We start from the raw sequence: 23754 nt of genomic DNA, 5'->3' as shown, positions 1-23754 counted from the left end.
TAAGACTCACACAGGCATCAAGAATCAGCATATGAATCTCAACAATGGTGACCATTAAAAAATGATTCATGCAGCAATGCATGCTGGGTACTAGCATAATACAAAACTTATCCATGGCTCCCAGCATCCATTGCAGCATAAATCACTTTTTTAATGGTCACCATTGTTGAGTTTCATATGCTGATTCTTGATTAATGTGTAACTCAGCATGATACCATAGAGGTTTTTAAAATCTGATTGTCATAACAATGGGCCTTACAGCAGAATCATTTATATTATAATAAGTAATACATCACCTGTCTAATCAGAGATTTGGCTCTGGAAAAGATCAGAGAATCAAGTCACTAAATGATGATTTTTGTCATTCAAACATAACCACATGCTCATATTTTCTTTTGGCATATGTGCCATAACAAATGTGTTTTATAAACAATCAGTTACAGCAGCCAGAGAAAAAACTGGTGTTATAAAGTCAAGGGTCAAGGGCCCAACTAAAGCAAACACTGATCACTATCATGGTGTCTTTAAATGAAACTCAATAAATCATTATCATCTAACCCTCTGTTCATTCTCATTAACAACTTCTGTAGACGCATGACAAACGTCAAACTGTTTAGTAATAAGTGAAGCTGGTAATTAGGGCTGGGCAATTTAAATCGCGATATTGTTATGCGCATCTCGTCAGTAAAGCCGGTTCCTTGATTAGTAGTAAATCACCATCACCTGCTTTCAGATGAAGCGGCATTTACTACAAAGAGCCGTAGTTAACTGACAAGCTGAGCCAAATCACATCAATATCGCGGACGTATCGCCAGCGATTTTTAATGCGATATGGCTCAGCTTGTCAGTTAACTACGGCTCTTTGTACACAGCAAAACCTCCAGTGTTAAATTAACACCCCTGGGAGTGTATGAGTCCACACTCAAGAGTGTTTAAGTTAATGAGATAACTAAGTGATTAATTTAGTGATGATTGAGCATTATTGAAGACACCTGATGTTAACAAGTAGAATCGCTGAAGGAGAAAATCGCAAATTGTAAGTTACCATTATTGTGATGGGTAGTTGCTTTAGTTGGTCTCTGACCCTTTCATGTGTTTGCTACTTTAGATTTTGTTTGACGGTTGTATCTGAGTTAAAACTGCCAGTTGAACATAGAATAAAAAGTGATCTGTGTTGGATATATTATGACAATCATCATTTGAACTTGATCACTGAGCTCATTAAGATCCTTCTTTCTGAATTCGATTCATGTTGTTGGTTAAAGCAAAACTGTGAATCTAAATAAATGGCCAGAATTTTTGATATAATATAAAGGATTTCTTAAAAGTTTTTTTTTAAAAAATCATTCTTTTAGGCACACACAGATGTCAAGATTCAGTCTATGCATCTCAACAATGGTGAGGAGCAGAATATTCAATTAGGAAAAGTAAAATTACATAGACAATTCAGATAATAATTTATTCATACCACAATGCATGATGGGAGCCATTAATGAGTTGTGATTGGTGGCAGCCACTGCAACATGCTTTATTATTGTCACCATTGTTGAGATTCACAGGCTGATTATTGATGTTTGTGTTTTAAATGAATATGTCTGAACATCTTTTTGATCAGATCAATGTTTATTAAATATTTTGAATTATAAGTAAAGTCCTGATAATCATAGGCTGAAGAATCACAAAACTACTGCTAACAAGTTAAACCAAACTATCTTAATATGTTTCATTTTTCAGATCACAGTATGATTATGTCAAAACATAACCAACACTATAAGATAACATTTTACTTTGTTCATTTAACTGTTATAAATCAATAACAGCAGACAAACAACAGTAAATATAAAAGTAAACATATAATGGTCTAGAGCCCAACTAAAGCAAACACCCATCACCTTAATGGTAACTTACAATTTGTGATTTTCTCCTTCAGTGATTCTGCTTGTTAACATCAGGTGTCTTCAATAATGCTCAATCATCACTAAATTAATCACTTAATTATCTCCTCAGCCCCAAATGCCGCTTCATCTGAAAGCAGGTGATGGTGATTTACTACTAATCAAGGAACCGGCTTTACTGACGAGCTGCGCATATCAATATCGCGATTTAAATCGCCCAGCCCTACTGGTAATGTTGTTTGTGTAGTGGTTTAATCCTCCTCTGCTGAGATCTTTAGAGATTTAAACGTCTTTTATCTTGAGTTGATTTCATCTGAGGCTGTGGCTGAAGTCAGTTGTAGTTCTTTTGTTTCTCTTTCCTTCATTGATTCTGCTCGTTAACAGCAGGTGTTAATCACTAATGCTCAATAATCACTTAATTAATCACTTAATTTCTTGACTACAATGTATATCTACTTTTAATAAACTCAACTGAAATAATTGCAGAGTACTCATAACTATTGGTTTTTAAAATTAAAAGAATTAAGGCAATCGGTTTCCTCAAATGTAATAAGTTAGCTTAACTTATTGAATTTGACTTTGTGTGTGACATTGTGAGCTAACAGTAACTGCAAGTGCTCTGAGATCATTTAAAGTAGGGCTGGGCGATTTAAATCGCGATATTGATATGCGCAGCTCGTCAGTAAAGCCGGTTCCTTGATTAGTAGTAAATCACCATCACCTGCTTTCAGATGAAGCGGCATTTAGGGCTGAGGAGATAATTAAGTGATTAATTTAGTGATGATTGAGCATTATTGAAGACACCTGATGTTAACAAGCAGAATCACTGAAGGAGAAAATCACAAATTGTAAGTTACCATTAAGGTGATGGGTGTTTGCTTTAGTTGGGCTCTAGACCATTATCTGTTTCCTTTAATAGTTACTGCTGTTTGTCTGCTGTTATTGATTTATAACAGTTAAATGAACAAAGTAAAATGTTATCTTATAGTGTTGGTTATGTTTTGACATAATCATACTGTGATCCGAAAAATGAAACATATTAAGATAGTTTGGTTTAACTTGTTAGCAGTAGTTTTGTGATTGTTCAGCCTATGATTATCAGGACTTTACTTATAATTCAAAATATTTAATAAACATTGATCTGATCAAAAAGATGTTCAGACATATTCATTTAAAACAGACATCAATAATCAGCCTGTGAATCTCAACAATGGTGACAATAATAAAGCATGTTGCAGTGGCTGCCACCAATCACAACTCATTAATGGCTCCCATCATGCATTGCGGTATGAATAAATTATGATCTGAATTGTCTATGTAATTTACTTTTCCTCATTGAATATTCTGCTCCTCACCATTGTTGAGATGCATAGACTGAATCTTGACATCTGTGTGTGCCTAAAAGAATGATTTTTCTTTTAAAAACTTTTAAAAAATCCTTTATATTATATCAAAAATTCTGGCCATTTATTTAGATTCACAGTTATGCTTTAACCAACAACATAAATCGAATTCAGGAAGAAGGATCTTAATGAGCTCAGTGATCAAGTTCAAATGATGATTGTCATAATATATCCAATACAGATCACTTTTTATTCTTTGTTCAACTGGCAGTTTTAGCTCAGATACAACCGTCAAGCAAAATCTAAAGTAGCCAACACAGGCTCAGAGCCCAACTAAAGCAACTACCCATCACAATAATGGTAACTTACAATTTGCGATTTTCTCCTTCAGCGATTCTACTTGTTAACATCAGGTGTCTTCAATAATGCTCAATCATCACTAAATTAATCACTTAGTTATCTCATTAACTTAAACACTCTTGAGTGTGGACTCATACACTCCCAGGGGTGTTAATTTAACACTGGAGGTTTTGCTGTGTACAAAGAGCCGTAGTTAACTGACAAGCTGAGCCATATCGCATTAAAAATCGTTGGCGATACGTCCGCGATATTTACATTTACATTTACATTTAGTCATTTAGCAGACGCTTTTATCCAAAGCGACTTACAAATCAGGACTAAATTAAGCGAGTCATCATGAAGAGGCAAAAGACAACAACAACGCAAGAAGTGTTCAGAATACGAAGTTCAGGCATTATTCAGAGTAGCATAAGCATGATAGGTGGGATTTTAAGGGAAAGGTTTTTTTTTTTTTTTTTTTTTTTTTTTCACATATTGATGTGATTTGGTTCAGCTTGTCAGTTAACTACGGCTCTTTGTAGTAAATGCCGCTCCATCTGAAAGCAGGTGATGGTGATTTACTACTAATCAAGGAACCGGCTTTACTGACGAGATGCGCATAACAATATCGCGATTTAAATCGCCCAGCCCTAATTTAAAGTTTGTCATTTCACTGTTTTTACTCAATAAAGTAAAGTTTCAGCTATATAAAGTATTTAAATGCAGTGTAAAGTTGAATTGTGTATTAAGAAATATTATTGTTTTAGTGAACTCGATTAAAATAAGTTCAGAGTACTCATAACTATTGTTTTTATAAACTTAATTGAATTGAGGTAATCGGTTTCCTCAAATGAAATGAGTTAGCTTAACTTGTTGGGTTTTACAGTGTAATTTAGAGCGTAAATGGAAACAAACTAATTTAGAGGTCTTTAGAATCGCGTGGAAAGATAGTATGTCACGTTATAAAAAGGCCCTAAAAGCGGCCAGGGCTGAGCATCTCCGCAAACTAATAGAAAATAACCAAAACAATCAAAGGTTCTTATTTATCACCGTGGCTAGACTAACAAATAAACAGACGTCACCTGAACAAAATATCCCGTTACAGTTTAGTAGTAATGATTTCATGAACTTCTTCACTGAGAAAATAGAAAGCATCAGAACCACAATTGTAAACGTTCAATCTTCAATCGCGCCTTATAATTCAGCCTCAATTATCACCCCGCAAGAACAATTATAGTGCTTTACAGCTATAGAACAAAAAGAGTTAAATAAACTTATCACTTCATCTAAAACAACAACATGTTTATTAGATCATATATCAACTAAACTACTGAAAGAAGTGTTACCTGTAGTGGAAGAGCCTCTCCTCAATATTATTAACTCATCTTTATCTTTAGGTCATGTTCCAAGAACATTTAAACTGGCAGTTATAAAACCACTCATTAAGAAACCACAATTTGACCCACATAATCTAGCAAATTATAGACCCATTTCAAATCTTCCATTTATGTCTAAAATATTAGAAAAAGTGGTGTCCGCTCAACTGGGCTCTTTCTTGCAAGAAAATGACATGAAAAGCTTCAGTCTGGATTCAGGCCGCACCATAACACTGAAACTGCGCTCGTTAAAATCACAAATGATTTACTTTTAGCTTCTGACCAAGGCTGTATCTCAATACTACACTGTAAAACCCAACAAGTTAAGCTAACTCATTTCATTTGAGGAAACCGATTGCCTCAATTCAATTAAGTTTATAAAAACAATAGTTATAAGTACTCTGAACTTATTTCAGTTGAGTTTACTAAAAGTAGATATACATTGCAGTCAATAAATTAAGTGATTAATTAAGTGATTATTGGGCATTAGTTATTAACACCTGCTGTTAACGAGCAGAATCAATGAAGGAAAGAGAAACACAAGAACTACAACTGACTTCCAATCCAACCACAGCCTTAGATGAAATCAACTCAAGATAAAAGACGTTTAAATCTCTAAAGATCTCAGCAAAGGAGGATTAAACCACTACACAAACAGCATTACCAGCTTCACTTATTACTAAACAGTTTGACTTTTGTCATGCGTCTACAGAAGTTGTTATTGAGAATGAACAGAGGGTTAGATGATAATGATTTATTGAGTTTCATTTAAAGACACCATGATAGTGATCAGTGTTTGCTTTAGTTGGGCTCTTGACCCTTGACTTTATAACACCAGTTTTCCCTCTGGCTGCTGTAACTGAGTGTTTATAAAACACATTTGTTAGGGCACATACGCCAAAAGATAAGATGTTAAGATAATAAAAAACATAATTTAGTGACTTGTTTCTCTGATCTTTTCCAGAGCCTAATCTATGATTAGACAGGTGATGTATTACTTGTATTATTCATTATAATAGAACTGATTCTGCTGTAAGACACATTGTTGGGACAATCAGATTTTAAAAACCTCTATGGTATCATGTTGACTTACACAGTAATCAAGAATCAGCATATGAATCTCAACAATGGTGACCATTAAAAAATTATTTATGCCGCAATACATGCTGGGAGCCATGAATAAGTTTTGTATTATGCTAGTACCCAGCATGCATAATTTTTTAATGGTCACCATTGTTGAGATTCATATGCTGATTCTTGATGTCTGTGTGAGTCTTAGTAATGCAATACCTTTTCTGTGTTTTTGTGCACAACTATTTGTAAAATCATTCATATTATCTGATGGTCACAACATGGCTAGTTCTTATGCTGTAGAATCACAGTTTTGAGTGAAACTAATATGTTGCCCTTTTAATCAGAGATCACACTCTGAATGAAATCAGTGAATCAAGTCACTAAATGATGATTGTCATCATCAGACTTCTCCTTGCCTTTTGTGCCATAACAAATAAGTTTTATAAACACTCAATTACAGCAGCCAAAGAAAATCTTAAGTGCAAAAGTCAAGGGTCAAGAGCTCAACTAAAGTAAACGCGGATCTCCATCATGGTGACCTTAAATGAAACTCAAATCATCAACTTCTAAACCTTTGTTAATTCTAATCAGAGGTGGGAAATCCAGGGGCCAATGAGTAGAAGTCCTGCCATATGTGTATTCCACCCATAAACTCAGTCAGCTGATTTCACTAATTAGTTCTCTCTCCTGTCTGAATTAGCAAATCCAGGTGAATGGAACAAAATACTGAGAGGACTTTTACTTTCTGAACCTGGACTTTACACCTCTGCATAGCAATGCCACATGTCAGCCAAGAGCAAAGAAATAAACCAGAACTGGACCTTATCGAAGCCAAAAAAAAAGTAATTTCAGCCACAGCCTCAGATGAAATCAACTGAAGAGAAAAGAAGACATTAAATCTCTAAAGAACTCAGCAGAGGAGGATTAAACAACTCCACAAACAGCATTACCAGCTTCACTTATTACTAACCAGACTGACTTATCATATATCATAACACTGGAGTTTTTGCTGTGTATTTTGGGTTAAGGTAAAACGTTGTGTTGGAGTCAAAATTTATGGTTTTAACTAAATCATAAATACAATTAGAGAAAATCTAACAAAATTAGCTGTAACAAATTACATCAATTGTCTTAAGTTAATCCAAAGTATAATTTTTAATTTAACTCTGGGGATTTTGCTGTGATGATCAGTTCTGTGTGGGTTAAGATGTCAGTTCCTCTTCTTTCTTTCTTCATTAACCACACGCGTTCCTCTAAAAACATCTGTGGTTAAACTAACTGAGTTCTCACACTCACCAGTAACATGTTCCCAAACCTCAACAGTGAGTTCATGTAATGTGAAAACATGAACCACCCACGAACACACTCTCAACTAGGGCTGGGCAATATATCGCATGACATTGTTATGCGCATCTCATCAGTAAAGCCGGTTCCTTGATTAGTAGTAAATCGCCATCACCTGCTTTCAGATGGAGTGGCATTTACTACAAAGAGCCGTAGTTAACTGACAAGCTGAGCCATATCGCCAGCGATAATTCATGCGATATGGCTCAGCTTGTAGGTTAACTACGGCTCTTTGTACACAGCAAAAACTGTGTTAAATTAACACTCCTGGGAGTGTATATGAGTCCACACTCAAGAGTGTTGAAGTTAATTAGATAATTAAGTGATTAATTGAGTGATGATTGAACATTATTGAAGACACCTGATGTTAACAAGCAGAATCACTGAAGGAGAAAATCACAAATTGTAAGCCACCGTTATGGCGATCATTGTTTGCTTTAGTTGGACTCTTGACCCTTATATTATTAACTTTAGATTTTGTTTGGCTGCTGTATCTGAGTTATAACTGTCAGATGAAGAAAGAAAGAAAGAAAGAAAGAAAGAAAGAAAGAAAGAAAGAAAGAAAGAAAGAAAGAAAGAAAGAAAGAAAGAAAGAAAGAAAGAAAGAAAGAAAGTGATCTGATGGTGTTGGTTATGTTATGACAATCATCATTTGAACTTTGTTTTTGATTTATGTTGTTGGTTAGGCCTACAGCATAACTGTGATTCTGCATAAATATCCAGAATTTTAGATATAATATAAAGGATTTCTTAAAAGTAAAAAAAAAAAAAAAAACTTTCTTTTAGGCACACACAGATGTCAAGATTCAGTCAATGCATCTCAACAATGGTGACGAGCAGAATATTCAATTAGGAAAAGTAAATTACATAGACAATTCAGATCATAATTTTATTCATACCGCAATGCATGATGGGAGCCATTAATGAGTTTTGATTGGTGGCATCCACTGCAACATGCTTTATTATTGTCACCATTGTTGAGATTCACAGGCTGATTATTGATGTCTGTGTTTCTAAAGAAATTCATTTGAAAGTGTTTTGATCAGAACAATGTTTATTAAATATTTTGGATTATAAGAAAAATACTGATAATCATATGCTTTAGAATCATAAAGCTGCTGTTAACAAGTTAAACCAAACTATCTCAATAAGTTTCATTTTTCAGATCACAGCATGATTATGTCAAAACATAACCAACACTATCAGATCACACTTTTCTTTGTTCATTTGACTGTTATAAATCAATAACAGCAGACAAACAAAATTTAAAGTGAATGTATAAGGGTCAAGAGTCCAACTAAAGCAAACGCTGATCGCCATAACGGTGGCTTACAATTTGTGATTTTCTCCTTCAATGATTCTGCTTGTTAACATCAGGTGTCTTCAATAACGATCAATCATCACTAAATGAATCACTTAATTATCTCATTAACTTTAACACTCTTGAGTGTTCATTTAACACTCATATTTTAACACTTTACACTCTTGAGTGTGGACTCATATACACTCCCAGGAGTGTCAATTTAACACTGGAGTTTTTGCTGTGTAGTAAATGCCGCTTCATCTGAAAGCAGGTGATGGCGATTTACTACTAATCAAGGAACTGGCTTTACTGACGAGATGCGCATAACAATGCCATGCGATATATCGCCCAGCCCTACTCTCAACATGTTTAGCCCAGGCTTGCAAGACCATGATTGTGGCCATCAATGATGACAAGAAACGACTGCATCCAGAAACAATAATGCTTGCAATATTAATAATGTTATTAATGTGATAATGTACAAATAACTGTTTTTATGTACTTAGGACTGAATAATAAGGACATTTTAAAATGTTTTGTATTATTCAGCATCCAATTAAATGTACCAGACAAATACTTGTATTTATCCATTAAATAAGTTATTTTTGTTTTAGCAGGTTCAGTCCAAACTGGGTTCAGAGATGATCAGTTCTGTGTGGGTCAGAGTTGTATAGTCCAGGGGTCAGAAAGTAGAAGTCCTGCCATATGTTTATTCCACCCATGAACTCAGTCAGCTGATTTCTATCTCCTGGCTGAAAAACTGCTAATTAGCAAATCCAGGTGATTGGAACAAAATTCTGAGCAGGACTTTTACTTTCTGAACCTGGACTTTACACCTCTGATTCTAATAAGAACTTCTGTAGACGAATGGCAATAATAAAGTCAAACTGTTTAGTAATAAGTGAAGCTTGTAATGTTGTTTGTGGAGTTGTTTAATCCTCCTCTGCTGAGATCTTGAGATATTTAATGTCTTCTTTTATCTCCAGTTGATTTCGCTGAGGCTGGAAGTCAGTTGTAGTTCTTGTGTTTCTCTTTCCTTCAGTGATTCTGCTTGTTAACAGCAGGTGCTCATCACTAATGCTCAATCATCACTTAATTAATCACTTAATTATACAATTATCATTCTGGGATCTAGAAATGTTCTATAACTCATTCAGTTTGAGTTCTGTTTCAGTCATTCAAGTTTCGGTAATATTTGAGTGCTGTGAACTCAATTGTATTTAGTTAATATTACTGTTAGGTTTTACAGTGTAGTTTTACTTGATCTTAGTGCTGCGTTCGATACTATAGATCACACAATACTCTTAGATCGACTACAAAATTATACTGGTGTTCAAGGACAAGCATTAAGCTGGTTCAAATCATACTTATCTGACCGCTACCATTTTGTCTATTTAAATGGAGAAAAATCGATCATAACTTCAGTAAACTATGGAGTGCCACAGGGATCTGTGTTGGGCCCTCTATTATTCTCAATATATATGATGCCACTTGGAAATATTATAAGGAAACATGGAATTAGTTTCCATTCTTATGCTGATGACACTCAAATATATATTTCATCATGGCCGGATGAAAACGCTAAATTATCCAAATTGATATAAGAAGATTAAAGATATAAAAGATTGGATGACGCATAATTTTCTTTTATTAAATCCAGACAAGACAGAGGTACTACTTATTGGTTCAAAAAACCGCCCACAAAACCTCTCACAATACAACTTTAACATAGTAGGATGTCCTGTTACTTTATCCTCTACAGTAAAAGACCTGGGTGTTATACTCGATTGCAACCTGTCTTTTGAAAATCATATTTCATATGTTACAAAAACAGCCTTTTTCCACCTTAGAAACATTGCTAAGCTACGTAATATGCTATCAGTTTCTGATGCAGAAAAGTTAGTTCATGCATTCATGACCTCGAGACTAGATTACTGTAATGATTTATTATCTGGTTGTCCTGCATCCTCAATAAACAAGCTACAGTTAGTCCAAAATGCTGCCGCTAGAGTTCTAACTAGATCAAGAAAATATGATCATATAACACATATTTTATCATCACTAGATTGGTTACCTATAAAGTTCCGTATTAATTACAAGGTATTGCTACTGACTTATAAAGCCCTAAACGGCTTAGCTCCAGTCTATTTAACGGATCTTCTATCGCCCTATAATCCATCGCACTCTTTAAAGGAGAACTCCGGTCAATTTTAACATTGAGCTCATTTTTTTGTACATTTGGAGTGCTGTCAGTACAGAGAACAACGACAAAAATCGGTGTTGCCTACACCGAGTTATCCTCTTTTTAAAATTTGCACTCCGATTGTCGAGAATCGACTACTGTGGACTTCGACCGAAAACAGGATGTAAATACAGGTATGTGCGCTGGCTAAATAAACATCATTTTTATTAATATCTTTCACATCTACTGCAGTCAGATTTACCCGCGTTCACTCCGAAGGAATCACTCACATGACCTGTGCACTTGTAATGACACATCAAGGATGTTAAGAGCCTAAAAGCAGGTTTAAAACTTGCCCCATTGAAGTCAACAGGGTGCAAATTTTAAAGAGAGGATAACACGGTGTAGGCAACACCGATTTTTGTCGTTGTTCTCTGTACTGTACAAAACTTAAAGTTAATAATTTAAGGTCAAGAGCCCAACTAAAACACACACTGATCACCACAATGGTGACTTTAATTATGGTTTTCTCCTTCAGTGATTCTGCTTGTTAACATCAGGTGTCTTCAATGTTGGCAATAAAATATATTTTGTAAATTTTACTCATTTTAAATGGTTAACTTTAAAGGAATTCATTTGATTAATTATTACTCAATTCTAATTTGTTAAATTTAATTAATAATATTGCTTGTAATCTGTTGCCTCATTTTTATTAATTAGATATCAATAAAATCAATGTATTCTTTTTTACAGTGTGGAGTTTTAGGACACCATTAGGTCACTTGATGGAGTTTTTCGGTTCCTTGCCACTGTTGCCTTTGGCTTGCTCAGTTGGGGATATTTAATTTAATTTAATCAATCAATAATACTATTGATCAGCCTTACCAAACGTGGACGTTTTTTCCACTAGAAACAAACCTTGTTGTGTTATTTTGATTTAATACAGTGAAGCTGCTTTGATACAATCTGTATTGTGAAAAGCGCTATACAAATGGACTTGACTTGACTTGACTTTATTTCTGTCAGACGTCTACAAAAGGTTGTAGTTAACATTTATTAATTTTCTTAAGCTTGTTTTCTTCTTCAGCTGTGTTCAGAGATGGGAAGATCAGATCAGATCATTTTATTGACTTGATGTTTGAATTTTGTTCAACAACATTTATTCAACCAAGTTAAAATGTTATATTTTCTATAGTTAAATTCTCTGATCATGTCCACATATACAATCTTTGATCATATTCTGAAATAGAAAATCATTATAATGCTGCCAAAAAAAGCTTTAAAAAGTCACGTTCAGCACATACTACAGAGATATTACAATATTTGATTTCAGTCATTTCCACATAGTGAGAAATAATGAATCTATGCAAATGTCCAGTGTTTCTTACATTACATGTTTGTTTTTAATAGACATACTATACTATAAACTACATGATACAATCTACATACTTTGCAAAGAGTGTGAAGCTATCAGAGAAAAGATGTATCAGGCTACAACATAACATGTCAAAACTAAACCTAACCAAAACCCTAACCTTTTTAAGACAAATTTGACTGAAGAATCATGATTTGTTCACGCACATTTGTTAGTGAATGAGACCCAGTGGTACAGATCATCATAAATTCATTTTTGAAAGTTGATTTTTGTCTGTATCTTTCAGTTTAAGAGACAGATTTTTTTTTTTTTTTTTTTACCTGTGTGTGTCAAGCTTACAGTCGCAGAAAAGTGCATCACACTATAATGATGATTGTAAAGTCAGAATCAGAGCAGAACTATTTAAACACTGAAAACAAACAGTGAATGTAAATTTTCACTATAATATTTATATTTCACAGAATGTTTTGCATTGAGTTATGAAGTTCAACTTACTCTTTGTGTGATCAGTAACTGGACTTTGTTTCTGGTGATGTTCAGATTTCTGTTTTTCTTCTTCTTTTTTCTTCTCTTCTTCTCTTTTCTGTATCTCTTTTTCTTTTTCTTTTTCCCACTGCATTCGTTTCTTCTGCTCAAGCATTTCACTCTCTTTTTCCTCTCTCTCTTTTATCAGTGTTTTATATCGTTCTTCTCTCTGTTCTGTCTCTCTTCTTTTCTCATCCTCTTCTTCTCTTCTCGTCTTTTCCTCTAGTTTCTGTTTCTTCCATTCCTCTCGTTCTCTCTTCATCTCCTCACGCATCTTTTCCTCAATCACTTCTTTCTCTTTAAGTTCTCTTTTATATTGCTTTTCTCTCTCATTAAACTCCTCTTCTCTTGTCTTACTCTCTTCATCATTCCTCTCTTTCTCTTCTTCTCGTTTCTTCATCAGCCCTTCTTTCTCTTTCATTTGTGTTTTATATTGTTCTTCTCTCTCATTAAATTCCTCTTCTCTTTTCTTCCTATCATTCTCTATTTGCTTCATAATTCTGTCTATTTCTGTGGCGTTTCTGATCTGAAGATTTTCTTTTTCTTTCTTCACATTCTCATTTTCTCGCCTTATTTCCTCCATTTCATTTTGTAACATCTCTCGTTCTCTCTTCATTTCATCTCGTATCTGCTCCTCCTTTTCTTTCATTTCTCCTTTATATCTTACTTCTACCTCACTGAATTCTTCTTCTCTTCTCTTTCTCTCTTCATCATGATTCTGGCGTTCTTCCTCCATCATCTTTATTCTCTCTTTCTCTTCTTCATGTTTCTTCATCAGTTCTTCTTTCTCTCTTTTAGATTGTTCTTCTCTCTCATTAAACTCTTCTCTTTTCTTTCTCTCTTCATCATGCTTCTGTCGTTCTTCCTTCATCATCATCTTCATTCTCTTTTTCTCTTCTTCATGTTTCTTCATCAGTTCTTCTTTCTCTTTCATTTCTCTTTTAAATTGTTCTTCTCTCTCATTAAACTCTTCTTCTCTTCTCTTTCTCTCAGTTTCATGATTCTGTCTTTCATTCACTATTCTATTCATCATTCTATCTATTTCTATTTGAAATTTGTCTTTTTCTGTTTTTATCTTCTCCTTTTCTTGTCTCGTTTCCTCTATTTCATGTTTAAATGTCTCTCGTTCTCTCTTCATTTCCTCACACATCTTTTTCTCACTCTCTTCTTTCTCTTTCATTAGTATTTTATATTGGTCTACTCTGGCATTAAACTCTTCTTCTCTTCTCTTTCTTTCTGTTTCATGATTTTGTCTTTCATTCTCTATTCTGTTCATCAGTCTGTCTATTTCTGTGTCATATCTGATCTGTAGATTTTCTTTTTCTTTCTTCACATTCTCTTTTTCTTGTCTCATTTCCTCTATTTCATGTTTAAATGTCTCTCGTTCTTTTCTCATCTCGTCTCGTCTTTTCTCAAACTCTCTCTGATGTTTCTCTTGTTCTCTTATTTCTCTTTTTTTGAGTTCCTCTTCTCTTTTCTTTCTCTCATTGTCATGATTCTGTCGTTCTTCCTCCATCATCATTCTCATTCTCTCTTTATCTTCTTCTAGTTTGTTCATCAGTTCTTCTCTTTCTCTGTCTCTGTCCATCAGGATCTTCATCTGTTGTTCTTGTCTTTCTCTCTCCATCTGTCTGAACATCTTACACGAGTAGAAACTCCCTCCGTTTTCTTTCACCATGTCGTCTATCTTCTCCAGTAGATCAGACACCTGTGTTCGGTCTCCAGTCTGATTATTATTGAACACATGATATCTGTTTCCACACGCTTCAATCAGGTTCATCAGAGGAGATCCAGGTTTTCCCAAACACTGTTCAATGGTTTTGTCCTTCAGATCGTCTCCTCTGGTGAAAAGCACCATGGTGAACATTAAAGATTTCTCACCAAATATCTCTTGGATGATCTTCACTGATGTTGCTTCTTCTCGAGTGAATCGTTGTCCTAAATTGAGCACAATGATGAACACATGCGGTCCAGGCAGGATCATGGAAATGCAGTTGCTGATTTCTCTCTGGATCTCTTCATTAGTGAGTTCAGTATCAAACAGTCCTGGAGTGTCGATCACAGTAACGTGTCGGCCGTTGATGTCAGATGTTTCTCTCTGACTCTCTTTAGTCACAGACTCTTGAGATGTTTCTGCTGTAAACGCTTTTCTTCCTAAGATTGTGTTTGCTGTTGCACTTTTTCCAACTCCAGTCTTTCCCAGCAGCACAATCCTCAGTTCATCTGTGTTTTCACGTGAACCTGAAAAATTAAAAACAGAATTTATTCTACTTTTTGATGCTGAAAACTATACAACCTGATCATCTTTTTTTCTGGCTTCCTTTGCAACAAGTTATGTATTTTGTTAAACACTGGTACAAAAACTCACACAAAAAGCCAAGAGTCAAACTGCCAAACTAAATGAAACAATGATCATCATAATGATGAATGATTTTCAAACATTTTCAAAATAAAACCGCGACATCTAAACCTCTGTTAATCTCAATAAGAACGTCTGCAGATGAATGGCAGAAATAAAGTCAGTCTGGTTAGTAATAAGTGAAGCTGGTAATGCTGTTTGTGGAGTTGTTTAATCCTCCTCTGCTGAGATCTTCACATATTTAATGTCTTTTATCTTCAGATGAATTAATCTAAGGCTGTGGCTGAAGTCAGTTGTAGTTATTTTGTTTCTCTTTCCTTCATTGGTTCTGCTTGTTAACAGCAGGTGTTCATCACTAATCCTCAATCATCAATTAGTTAATCATTTAATTATCACATTACATTTAAACTGAACTGATTAACTGATTCAGATTTCGTTTAACTCAGGGGATTGTTTTGCTGTGTACAATCTACTTTTCATGTGGAACACTGAAGCTTGACGTTTGACCTTACTTACATTTTTGAATTTTTTAACTTTGGCATGTTGCAGTTTTTCTGTTAAAAATACAAATTCATAAAACAATACTAAAGAATAAAACTGCTGTAGAATTTAAAGGTAAATGTTTTGGTCATTTTTCTAGCTGCACTGATTAAGATTTAAACTGATTTTCTGGTCATTACCTTGTGGCAGTAAATGTGTCTCTAGTGAATGAATTTTCTTTTTCATCTCTTCATATTTCATCAGTTTTTTCATCTGTGCATCCAGAAATGACTCTGTGGAGAAAAACTCTCCTCTGTTTTCTTCCATAATCTTCTCAACGTTCTCCATCAGTGTGGACACTTGTGTGGTGGGACCAAAGAAATGATGTCGTCCTCCAAAACTCTCAATGACAGACTGTGTTTCTTCATTGAATTCTGCTGTCTGATGCTCTGAATTCTGCATTATGAGGATCATGATGTGTTTGTTGATTCTTGAGCTGAAGATCCTCTGGATCTCCTCCATTTCTGCTTTGTCTTCATTATTGAGTGGAGCATCAGGAATAATGATGAGGAAAACATGAACTCCAGGATCACAGAGAGACACACAGCGGAGAGTCTGGCGCATCACTTCCTCTGAGAGCTGAGTGTTGAAAAGAGCTGGAAGCTCCACCAGACTGATCACACGACCATGAAGATCCACGTCTTTCTTCTCTCTTATAAGTTTTGAAACAGAGTTCTTCAGTGTTTCATCACTTCCACACAGCACCAAGTTCAGCTTCTGTTGTCTGGTGACACCTAAACCTTCTTAAACACAAGAACATGTGTTACCATAACATATTTAGATATTGTTTATTTTAGATTTCATTACTATCGAATCAAATGTTTTATTTATTTCATAGTTATATTTGGTGTGAAAGAACTTTAAGACTAAGAACACATAACTATAAGAAGGTAATATGACTATGACGACAGAAACTTTTCCCTGCAAAAGAAAGAAATTAAGAAAAAACACTATACAGATCACTGAATGGTCAGAGAGAATCGTCACCAGCGTCATTGGATTTACAACACGAGACATCAAACCTGCTAGATTTAAATAGTCAGCAACAGCCACCGCATTATTTGTTCACACAATTTTTATTTATTAAACGACTTGAAAAAATAAACTTGAAAAAATAAATGGCTGAATCGTGGTGACTGTTCAGTAGACAAGGTGCAGACGTTCCTCTCGTTGGTAGCCGAGGAGTGGATCCAGTGAGAGCTGGATATTGCGACCAGGAATAAAAACGTTTTTCAGCAACTCTAACGATCAGTCTATAATCCCACCCACTTTGAAGCGCTTCTAACCTGCAGTGGAGAAGCAAACAAACCGAGCTGAGCCACGCTGAACCATGCAGTGGAAAAGCGCCTATAGTCTCTTTAACACAGCAAACACTCCAGTGTTAACCTTTTAGAACCTGAAGCTAAAATAGGTGTTTTTCACATAATTTGATTTTTTGACTGTAAAATTCTAAAACAATGTGCTATCTTCATGTGCAAGGTGTCATCTTTTTCAGAAAAAGATAAGCTTTCAATAAATTACAGTTATTGACCCTTATTGTGTGTGGTGAGTTTATAAATAGAATTTAAATAGACAAAAATAAAATAAAAACGAGAATAAATTTACTGATTTTTATTTAGAAAAAAAACAGAAAAAATCATGAACGAAAGAAACTAACACTTTAAAGTTGAAAAATGAACTATAATACTCATTATATTATATATATACTCAATATGTAATATTATATGACAGAAATAAAGTCAGTCTGGTTAGTAATAAGTGAAGCTGGTAATGCTGTTTGTGGAGTTGTTTAATCCTCCTCTGCTGAGATCTTCACAGATTTAATGTCTTCTTTTCTCTTCAGTTGATTTCATCTAAGGCTGTGTCTGAAGTCAGTTGTAGTTCTTGTGTTTCTGCTCGTCTCTTTTTCTGTTCTCTTCTTTCCTTCGGTGATTCTGCTTGTAAACAGGCTTATTAAGGCTGAGATGACTTCATATTTAATATACACAGACTTTGTGGCTCAGATAAGGTCTAGTTATGGTTTATTTATTTGCTCTTGGCTGACATGTGGCATTGCTATGGCCTGCTTGTGGCCCAGATCTGGCAAACAGGAGCGGTCCGCCCACGTGCCGTCATTCCACGCCGCATGTGGGCCAGATCCGCATTCCACAAGTGCCAGATGTGGGCCGGATCCGGGCCGAAACAATGTTGCTATCTGGGATCCCAATCCCCTCTTCTGCTGTCTAACACTTCTTTCGCCATGTATTTGTTTGTTTCTTTTATTATTTGGCGCATGATGTCTACTTTCAGGAACTATTTGAATTATTTTGATAGTGAAACGGTTGAAGAGTTACAGTGACATGAATACAGCTAGGTTGGCTGTGTCGGCGACGACACATCCGGTTTTAAAGGGTTAAATGAACACTCCTGGGAGTTTATATGAGTCCACACTCAAGAGTGTAAAGTGTTAAAATATGAGTGTTAAATTAACACTCAAGAGTGTTAAAGTTAATGAGCTAATTAAGTGATTCATTGAGTGATGATTGAGCATTATTGAAGACACCTGATGTTAACAAGCAGAATCACTGAAGGAGAAAATCTCAAATTGTAAGTCACCATTATGGTGATCGGTGTCTGCTTTAGTTGGGCTCTTGACCCTTGTAACGACACTGAGTCAGTTAAGGGAATTTATTAGTTCAATGAGAGTTAATATTCATAAGATATGAATATTAATGTGCCGTATACACAAATTAATTTATTCTAAATAGGGGATAAGTAGGTAGAATTTATACGTTCAATTAGGGGAAATTTAGGTAAAAGTTAGTGTTCATTTATCATGCAAATTATCTGTCCGGCAGACAATATGTACAATTTCTGAACAGAAACCTATCAGTCTATAACACCGACAAGATATCCCTCTTGTGGCCACAAAGAACGATACTTTAGGGTTTATAGACAATTTAGATATTTTACTGGTAGAACTAAGGTAGAGCTCGGATGTTATCACACTTTCAGGGATTTCAGCAATGTAACAATATGAGACAGATTCAATTTCATAAGATTATAAAGTTTTAATCAAACAACTAAGATTACATGTACTAATTCAATCACGCCGGAGTAAATATGCATAAACAAAACAACATAAACGATCGCAATAAGACATAAAATAAAACAAAGCAAACAGAATAAAATAATAACAAGGTTATGAGAGGGAAAGAGAAAATGAGAGAGAGGAAGAGAGAGAGTTTTGGGTGTGTGTAGGTGTGGCAGCGTGTATGTGGGAGTTTGGGGAGCATGTGCGTGTGTGTGTTTGTCTAGGAGCGCGTGCGTGTGTGTTCAGGAGCACGTGTGTGTGTGTTTGTCTAGGAGCGCGTGCGTGTGTGTTCAGGAACACGTGTGTGTGTGTGGATGTGTGTGTGAGTTTAAGAAAAGGTGTGAGATTGTGTGTGAGAGAGTCAGAACAAGGAAGAAGGCAAAACAGTTTAAAATGTTACTTTTCAACGAGAACCCAAAGGCTATAGCAATTTCTAGACAACTTAAAACAGCATTTCTTTTGGATCTGCGAATTTAAGGATATACAGTACTTGTTTGAGGCCCTCTTGTTTGCGTCTCGTGTAACAAAGGCACCTGGAACGCGTGGTCAGCCGCTTCGTCGGAGGCGAGGTTTGGTTGCGATGGTAACTCAGAGAGTTCGTTAAACTTAGCCCAAAGATAACTTAGCCTTAAGTTGGTTTCGTTGGTTTGTATGAGAATTATCAAACTGAAATAAAACATCAAGAAAATAAAGACTTAGAGTAAAATGAAATAAAAAGAAAACGAAGGAAGAAGGAAGGAGGCGGGTCTCTCTCTCTCTCTGTTGAACTGCAAAATCTTAGAGAGCTGGCGCGTGTTTTTGAAGGGACCACAGCCACGCCTTCCTCCTGTTTCGGAGCCAATCATCTGGAAGGGCGTGTTGCGGCCGCTTCCTTTCGTTTTGTAAAAGTACACGCCTCTGGAGCAACGTACTGGAGGGATAAACTTGGGTATGGAACATTTATAACCTGGTATAAATGAAAGAATGCATAATTTTATACGTTGAGTTAAGAATTCAACACCGTTGGGTTCTTTGCAACGAAATGATACCGCGAATGATGATTCTGTGATCTAATAACACAAAGATACATGACTTCTCGGGATTCCCATGCATATCACATTGATTATAAAACAATACAGCTTATAGATATAGTAATTTGGGTATTGAGATCCTGAAACACAACCAGAAATACAATTTATATAGTTTATAGGGTATTTGTAAGCACATGTGGTCAGGATATAGTATGGTCTCTTTGTGTTTTGTGTGTGTGCGTTTGGTGTGCAGAGTCGTTCGGAGTTCACGCCTCGCGCTGAACTTTTGCTCTCCGAGCCGGGGGGGTGATGGGCTATAAGTGTGTACGTGCGTTTTACAATCACGGGGCTTTTGGTCGGACACTGTCTTGTTTGTTCTGAGGTGTAAATCAGTGTTTGAGTGTAAATCAGTGTCTAAGGAAACCCATAGGGGATTTGCGAAAATGCCGACATCGCGGCGCCTTGCTGCTCGTGACTTCCCGTAGAGTAGTAAAACACAGTGTTTTTGTTGATTCAGGAACAAGAGAGGTGTCTTTAGATGGCAGTCAATGAGTTACTGAGATGATAGGCGCCATCTGTTGTTTGTAGACAGTCCAGGAAGAACAGAGCCTGTTTGTTGATTGGAATGTCAGATAGCTTTAATCAGCGTAAGACATAAGCCTTGCTATCAAGGAGGACAGGGTTTTTTTGCAAATGAAGATCCCAGTAAGTTAATTAGATCAAGGAGACTGGGAGGGGGAGTTGATAAGGGGGTAATGTCAGTAAGTTAATCATATAGGGAGAGCTGACATTCTGACCACCTCTTTTGCGTTACACCCTTATATTATTAACTTTAGATTTTGTTTGGCTGCTGTACCTGAGTTATAACAGCCAGATGAATGAAGAAAAAAACTGATCTGATGGTGTTGGTTATGTTTTGACAATCATCATTTGAACTTGATCATTGAACTCATTAGGGTCCTTATTTCTGACTTAGATTTATGCTGTAATCAACAACATAAATCTAAGTCAGAAATAAGGGTCTTAATGAGTTAAATGATCAAGTTCAAATGATGATTGTCAAAACATAAATATCCAGAATTTTTGATATAATACAATTTTTGATATAATACAAAGTTTCTTAAAAGTTGTTTTGAAAAAAAAAAATCTTTCTTTCAGGCACACACAGACATCAAGATTCAGTTAAGTTATAACTGCCAGATGAACAAAGAAAAAAAGTGATCTGATGGTGTTGGTTATATAATGACACTCATCATTTGAACTTTATGTTTTTGATTTATGTTGTTGGTTACAGCATAACTGTGATTCTGCATAAATATCCAGAATTGTAGATATAATATAAATGATTTCTTAAAAGTTGTTTTAAAAAAGAAATCTTTCTTTTAGCCACACACAGACGTCAAGATTCAGTCTATGCATCTCAACAATGGTGATGAGCAGAATATTCAATTAGGAAAAGTAAATTACATAGACAATTCAGATCATAATTTATTCATACCGCAATGCATGATGGGAGCCATTAATGAGTTGTGATTGGTGGCAGCCACTGCAACATGCTTTATTATTGTCACCATTGTTGAGATTCACAGGCTGATTATTGATGTCTGTGTTTCTAAATAAAATTATTTAAAAGTCTTTTGATCAGAACAATGTTTATGAAATGTTTTGGATTATATTAAGAATACAGAAGATCATATGCTGTAGAATCACAGAGCTTCTGTAATTAACAAGTTAAACCAAACTGTCTCAGGAAGTTTTGTTTTTCAGATCACAACATGATTATGTCAAAACATAACCAACACTATCAGATCACACTTTTTCTTTGTTCATTTGACTGTTATAAATCAATAACAGCAGATAATCAAAATCTAAAGTAAACATATAAGGGTCAAGAAGCCAACTAAAGCAAACACTGATCACCATAATGGTGACTTACAATTTGTGCTTTTCTCCTTCAGTGATTCTGCTTGTTAACATCAGGTGTTCGTCACTAATGCTCAATCATCACTCAATTAATCACTTAATTATCTCATAAACTGTAGCACTCTTGAGTAGGGCTGGGCGATATATATCGTGAGATTGTTATGCGCATCTCGTCAGTAAAGCCGGTTCCTTGATTAGTAGTAAATCACCATCACCTGCTTTCAGATGGAGCGGCATTTAGGGCTGAGGAGATAATTAAGTGATTAATTAAGTGACTATTGAGCATTATTGAAGACACCTGATGTTAACAAGCAGAATCACTGAAGGAGAAAATCACAAATTGTAAGTTACCATTAAGGTGATGGGTGTTTGCTTTAGTTGGCCTCTAGACCATTATATGTTTACTTTAATTTTTACTGTTGTTTGTCTGCTGTTATTGATTTATAACAGTTAAATGAACAAAGTAAAATGTTATCTTATAGTATTGGTTATGTTTTGACATAATCATGCTGTGATCTGAAAAAGGCCAGAGATAGTTTATTGATAGCTTATTGAGATAGTTTGGTTGAATTGGTTAGCAGCAGTTTAGTGATTCTTCAGCCTATGATTATCAATACTTTACTTATAATTCTAAATATTTAATAAACATTGTTCTGATCAAAAGCCATTCAAAAATATTCATTTAAAACACAGACATCAATAATCAGCCTGTGAATCTCAACAATGGTGACAATAATAAAGCATGTTGCAGTGGCTGCCACCAATCACAACTCATTAATGGCTCCCATCATGCATTGCGGTATGAATAAATTATGATCTGAATTGTCTATGTAATTTACTTTTCCTAATTGAATATTCTGCTCATCACCATTGTTGAGATGCATAGACTGAATCTTGACATCTGTGTGTGCCTAAAAGAATGATTTTTTTTTTTTTTAAACAACTTTTAAGAAATCCTTTATATTATATCAAAAATTCTGGGCATTTATGCAGATTCACTAACCAACTACATAAATCTAAGTCAGAAAGAAGGATTTTAATGAATTCAGTGATCAAGTTCAAATGATGATTGTCATAATATAACCAACACCATCAGATCACTTTTTTCTTTGTTCAACTGGTGATTATAATTCAGAAACAACAGACAAACAAAATCTAAAGTTAATAATACAAGGGTCAAGAGTCCAACTAAAGCAACCATTGATCGTCATAACGGTAACTTACAATTTGAGATTTTCTCCTTCAGTGATTCTGCTTGTTAACATCAGGTGTCTTCAATAATGCTCAATCATCACTAAATTAATCACTTAATTATATCATTAACTTAAACACTCTTGAGTGTGGACTCATACACTCCCAGGAATGTTAATTTAACACTGGAGTTTTTGCTGTGTACAAAGAGCCGTAGTTAACTGACAAGCTGAGCCATATCGCATTAATTATTGCTGCCGATACGTCCGCGATATTAATGCGATATGGCTCAGCTTGTCAGTTAACTACGGCTCTTTGTAGTAAATGCCACTCCATCTGAAAGCAGGTGAAGGCGATTTACGACTAATCAAGGAACCGGCTTTACTGACTAGATGCGCATAACAATCTCACGATATATATCGCCCAGCCCTACTCTTGAGTGTTAATTTAACACTCATATTTTAACACTTTACACTCTTGAGTGTGGACACTCCCAGAAGTGTTAATTTAACACTGGAGTTTTTGCTGTGTGTGAAGATATTTCTTACCTGTCAGTGATGAAGGTCCCTCTGCCATCTTTAGTGAATGAAACTTCAGATAAATCACAAGAATAATGCTTCAAACAAAACATTAATAAATCACACTATTTAAATGAAACTTGTCGAGGTTTTGCTCAAAAAACTGAGAGAGCAGTAGCTGTTGAGGTTAGCTTTACATCCACTTTGTTTGTGATGAAAAACTCCCCAGTTAGTTTCCTGTTCTTCATGTTATACCGGTTAGAGGAGTTGTTCATCTTTGTTTCTGGCTTCTGGCAACACAAATGATATGTTTTGGTAACCACTGTTACAAAGACCACAACCTATGGAAGTAAATGTGTAAAGGAAATGTATATTTGTATGTTG

The 23754-nt window shown here is 35.3% G+C and overlaps 1 protein-coding gene across 1 annotated transcript in view; it reads right to left on the bottom strand.

Moving 5' to 3' along the window:
* The window catches only part of LOC311291727 (uncharacterized protein), a 76075-nt gene extending 52420 nt beyond the window's left edge, over nt 1–23655 (bottom strand). The window contains exons 1-3 of the mRNA XM_084410933.1: nt 23401–23655; nt 15796–16398; nt 12727–14997 (exon numbers count right to left, since the gene is read on the bottom strand). Of these exons, the coding sequence (XP_084267059.1) occupies nt 12727–14997; nt 15796–16398; nt 23401–23428 (2902 nt within the window). The 5' untranslated portion in view covers nt 23429–23655. The remainder of the gene's footprint in view (nt 1–12726; nt 14998–15795; nt 16399–23400) is intronic.
* Nucleotides 23656–23754: the final 99 nt, after the last annotated feature.

This window comes from Rutilus rutilus, assembly GCF_951802725.1.
Source record: "Rutilus rutilus genome assembly, chromosome: 1".
Lineage (NCBI taxonomy): Eukaryota > Metazoa > Chordata > Actinopteri > Cypriniformes > Leuciscidae > Rutilus > Rutilus rutilus.
The sequence above is the reverse complement of the archived record's forward strand: the minus strand, read 5'-3'. Positions and strand labels throughout refer to the sequence as shown.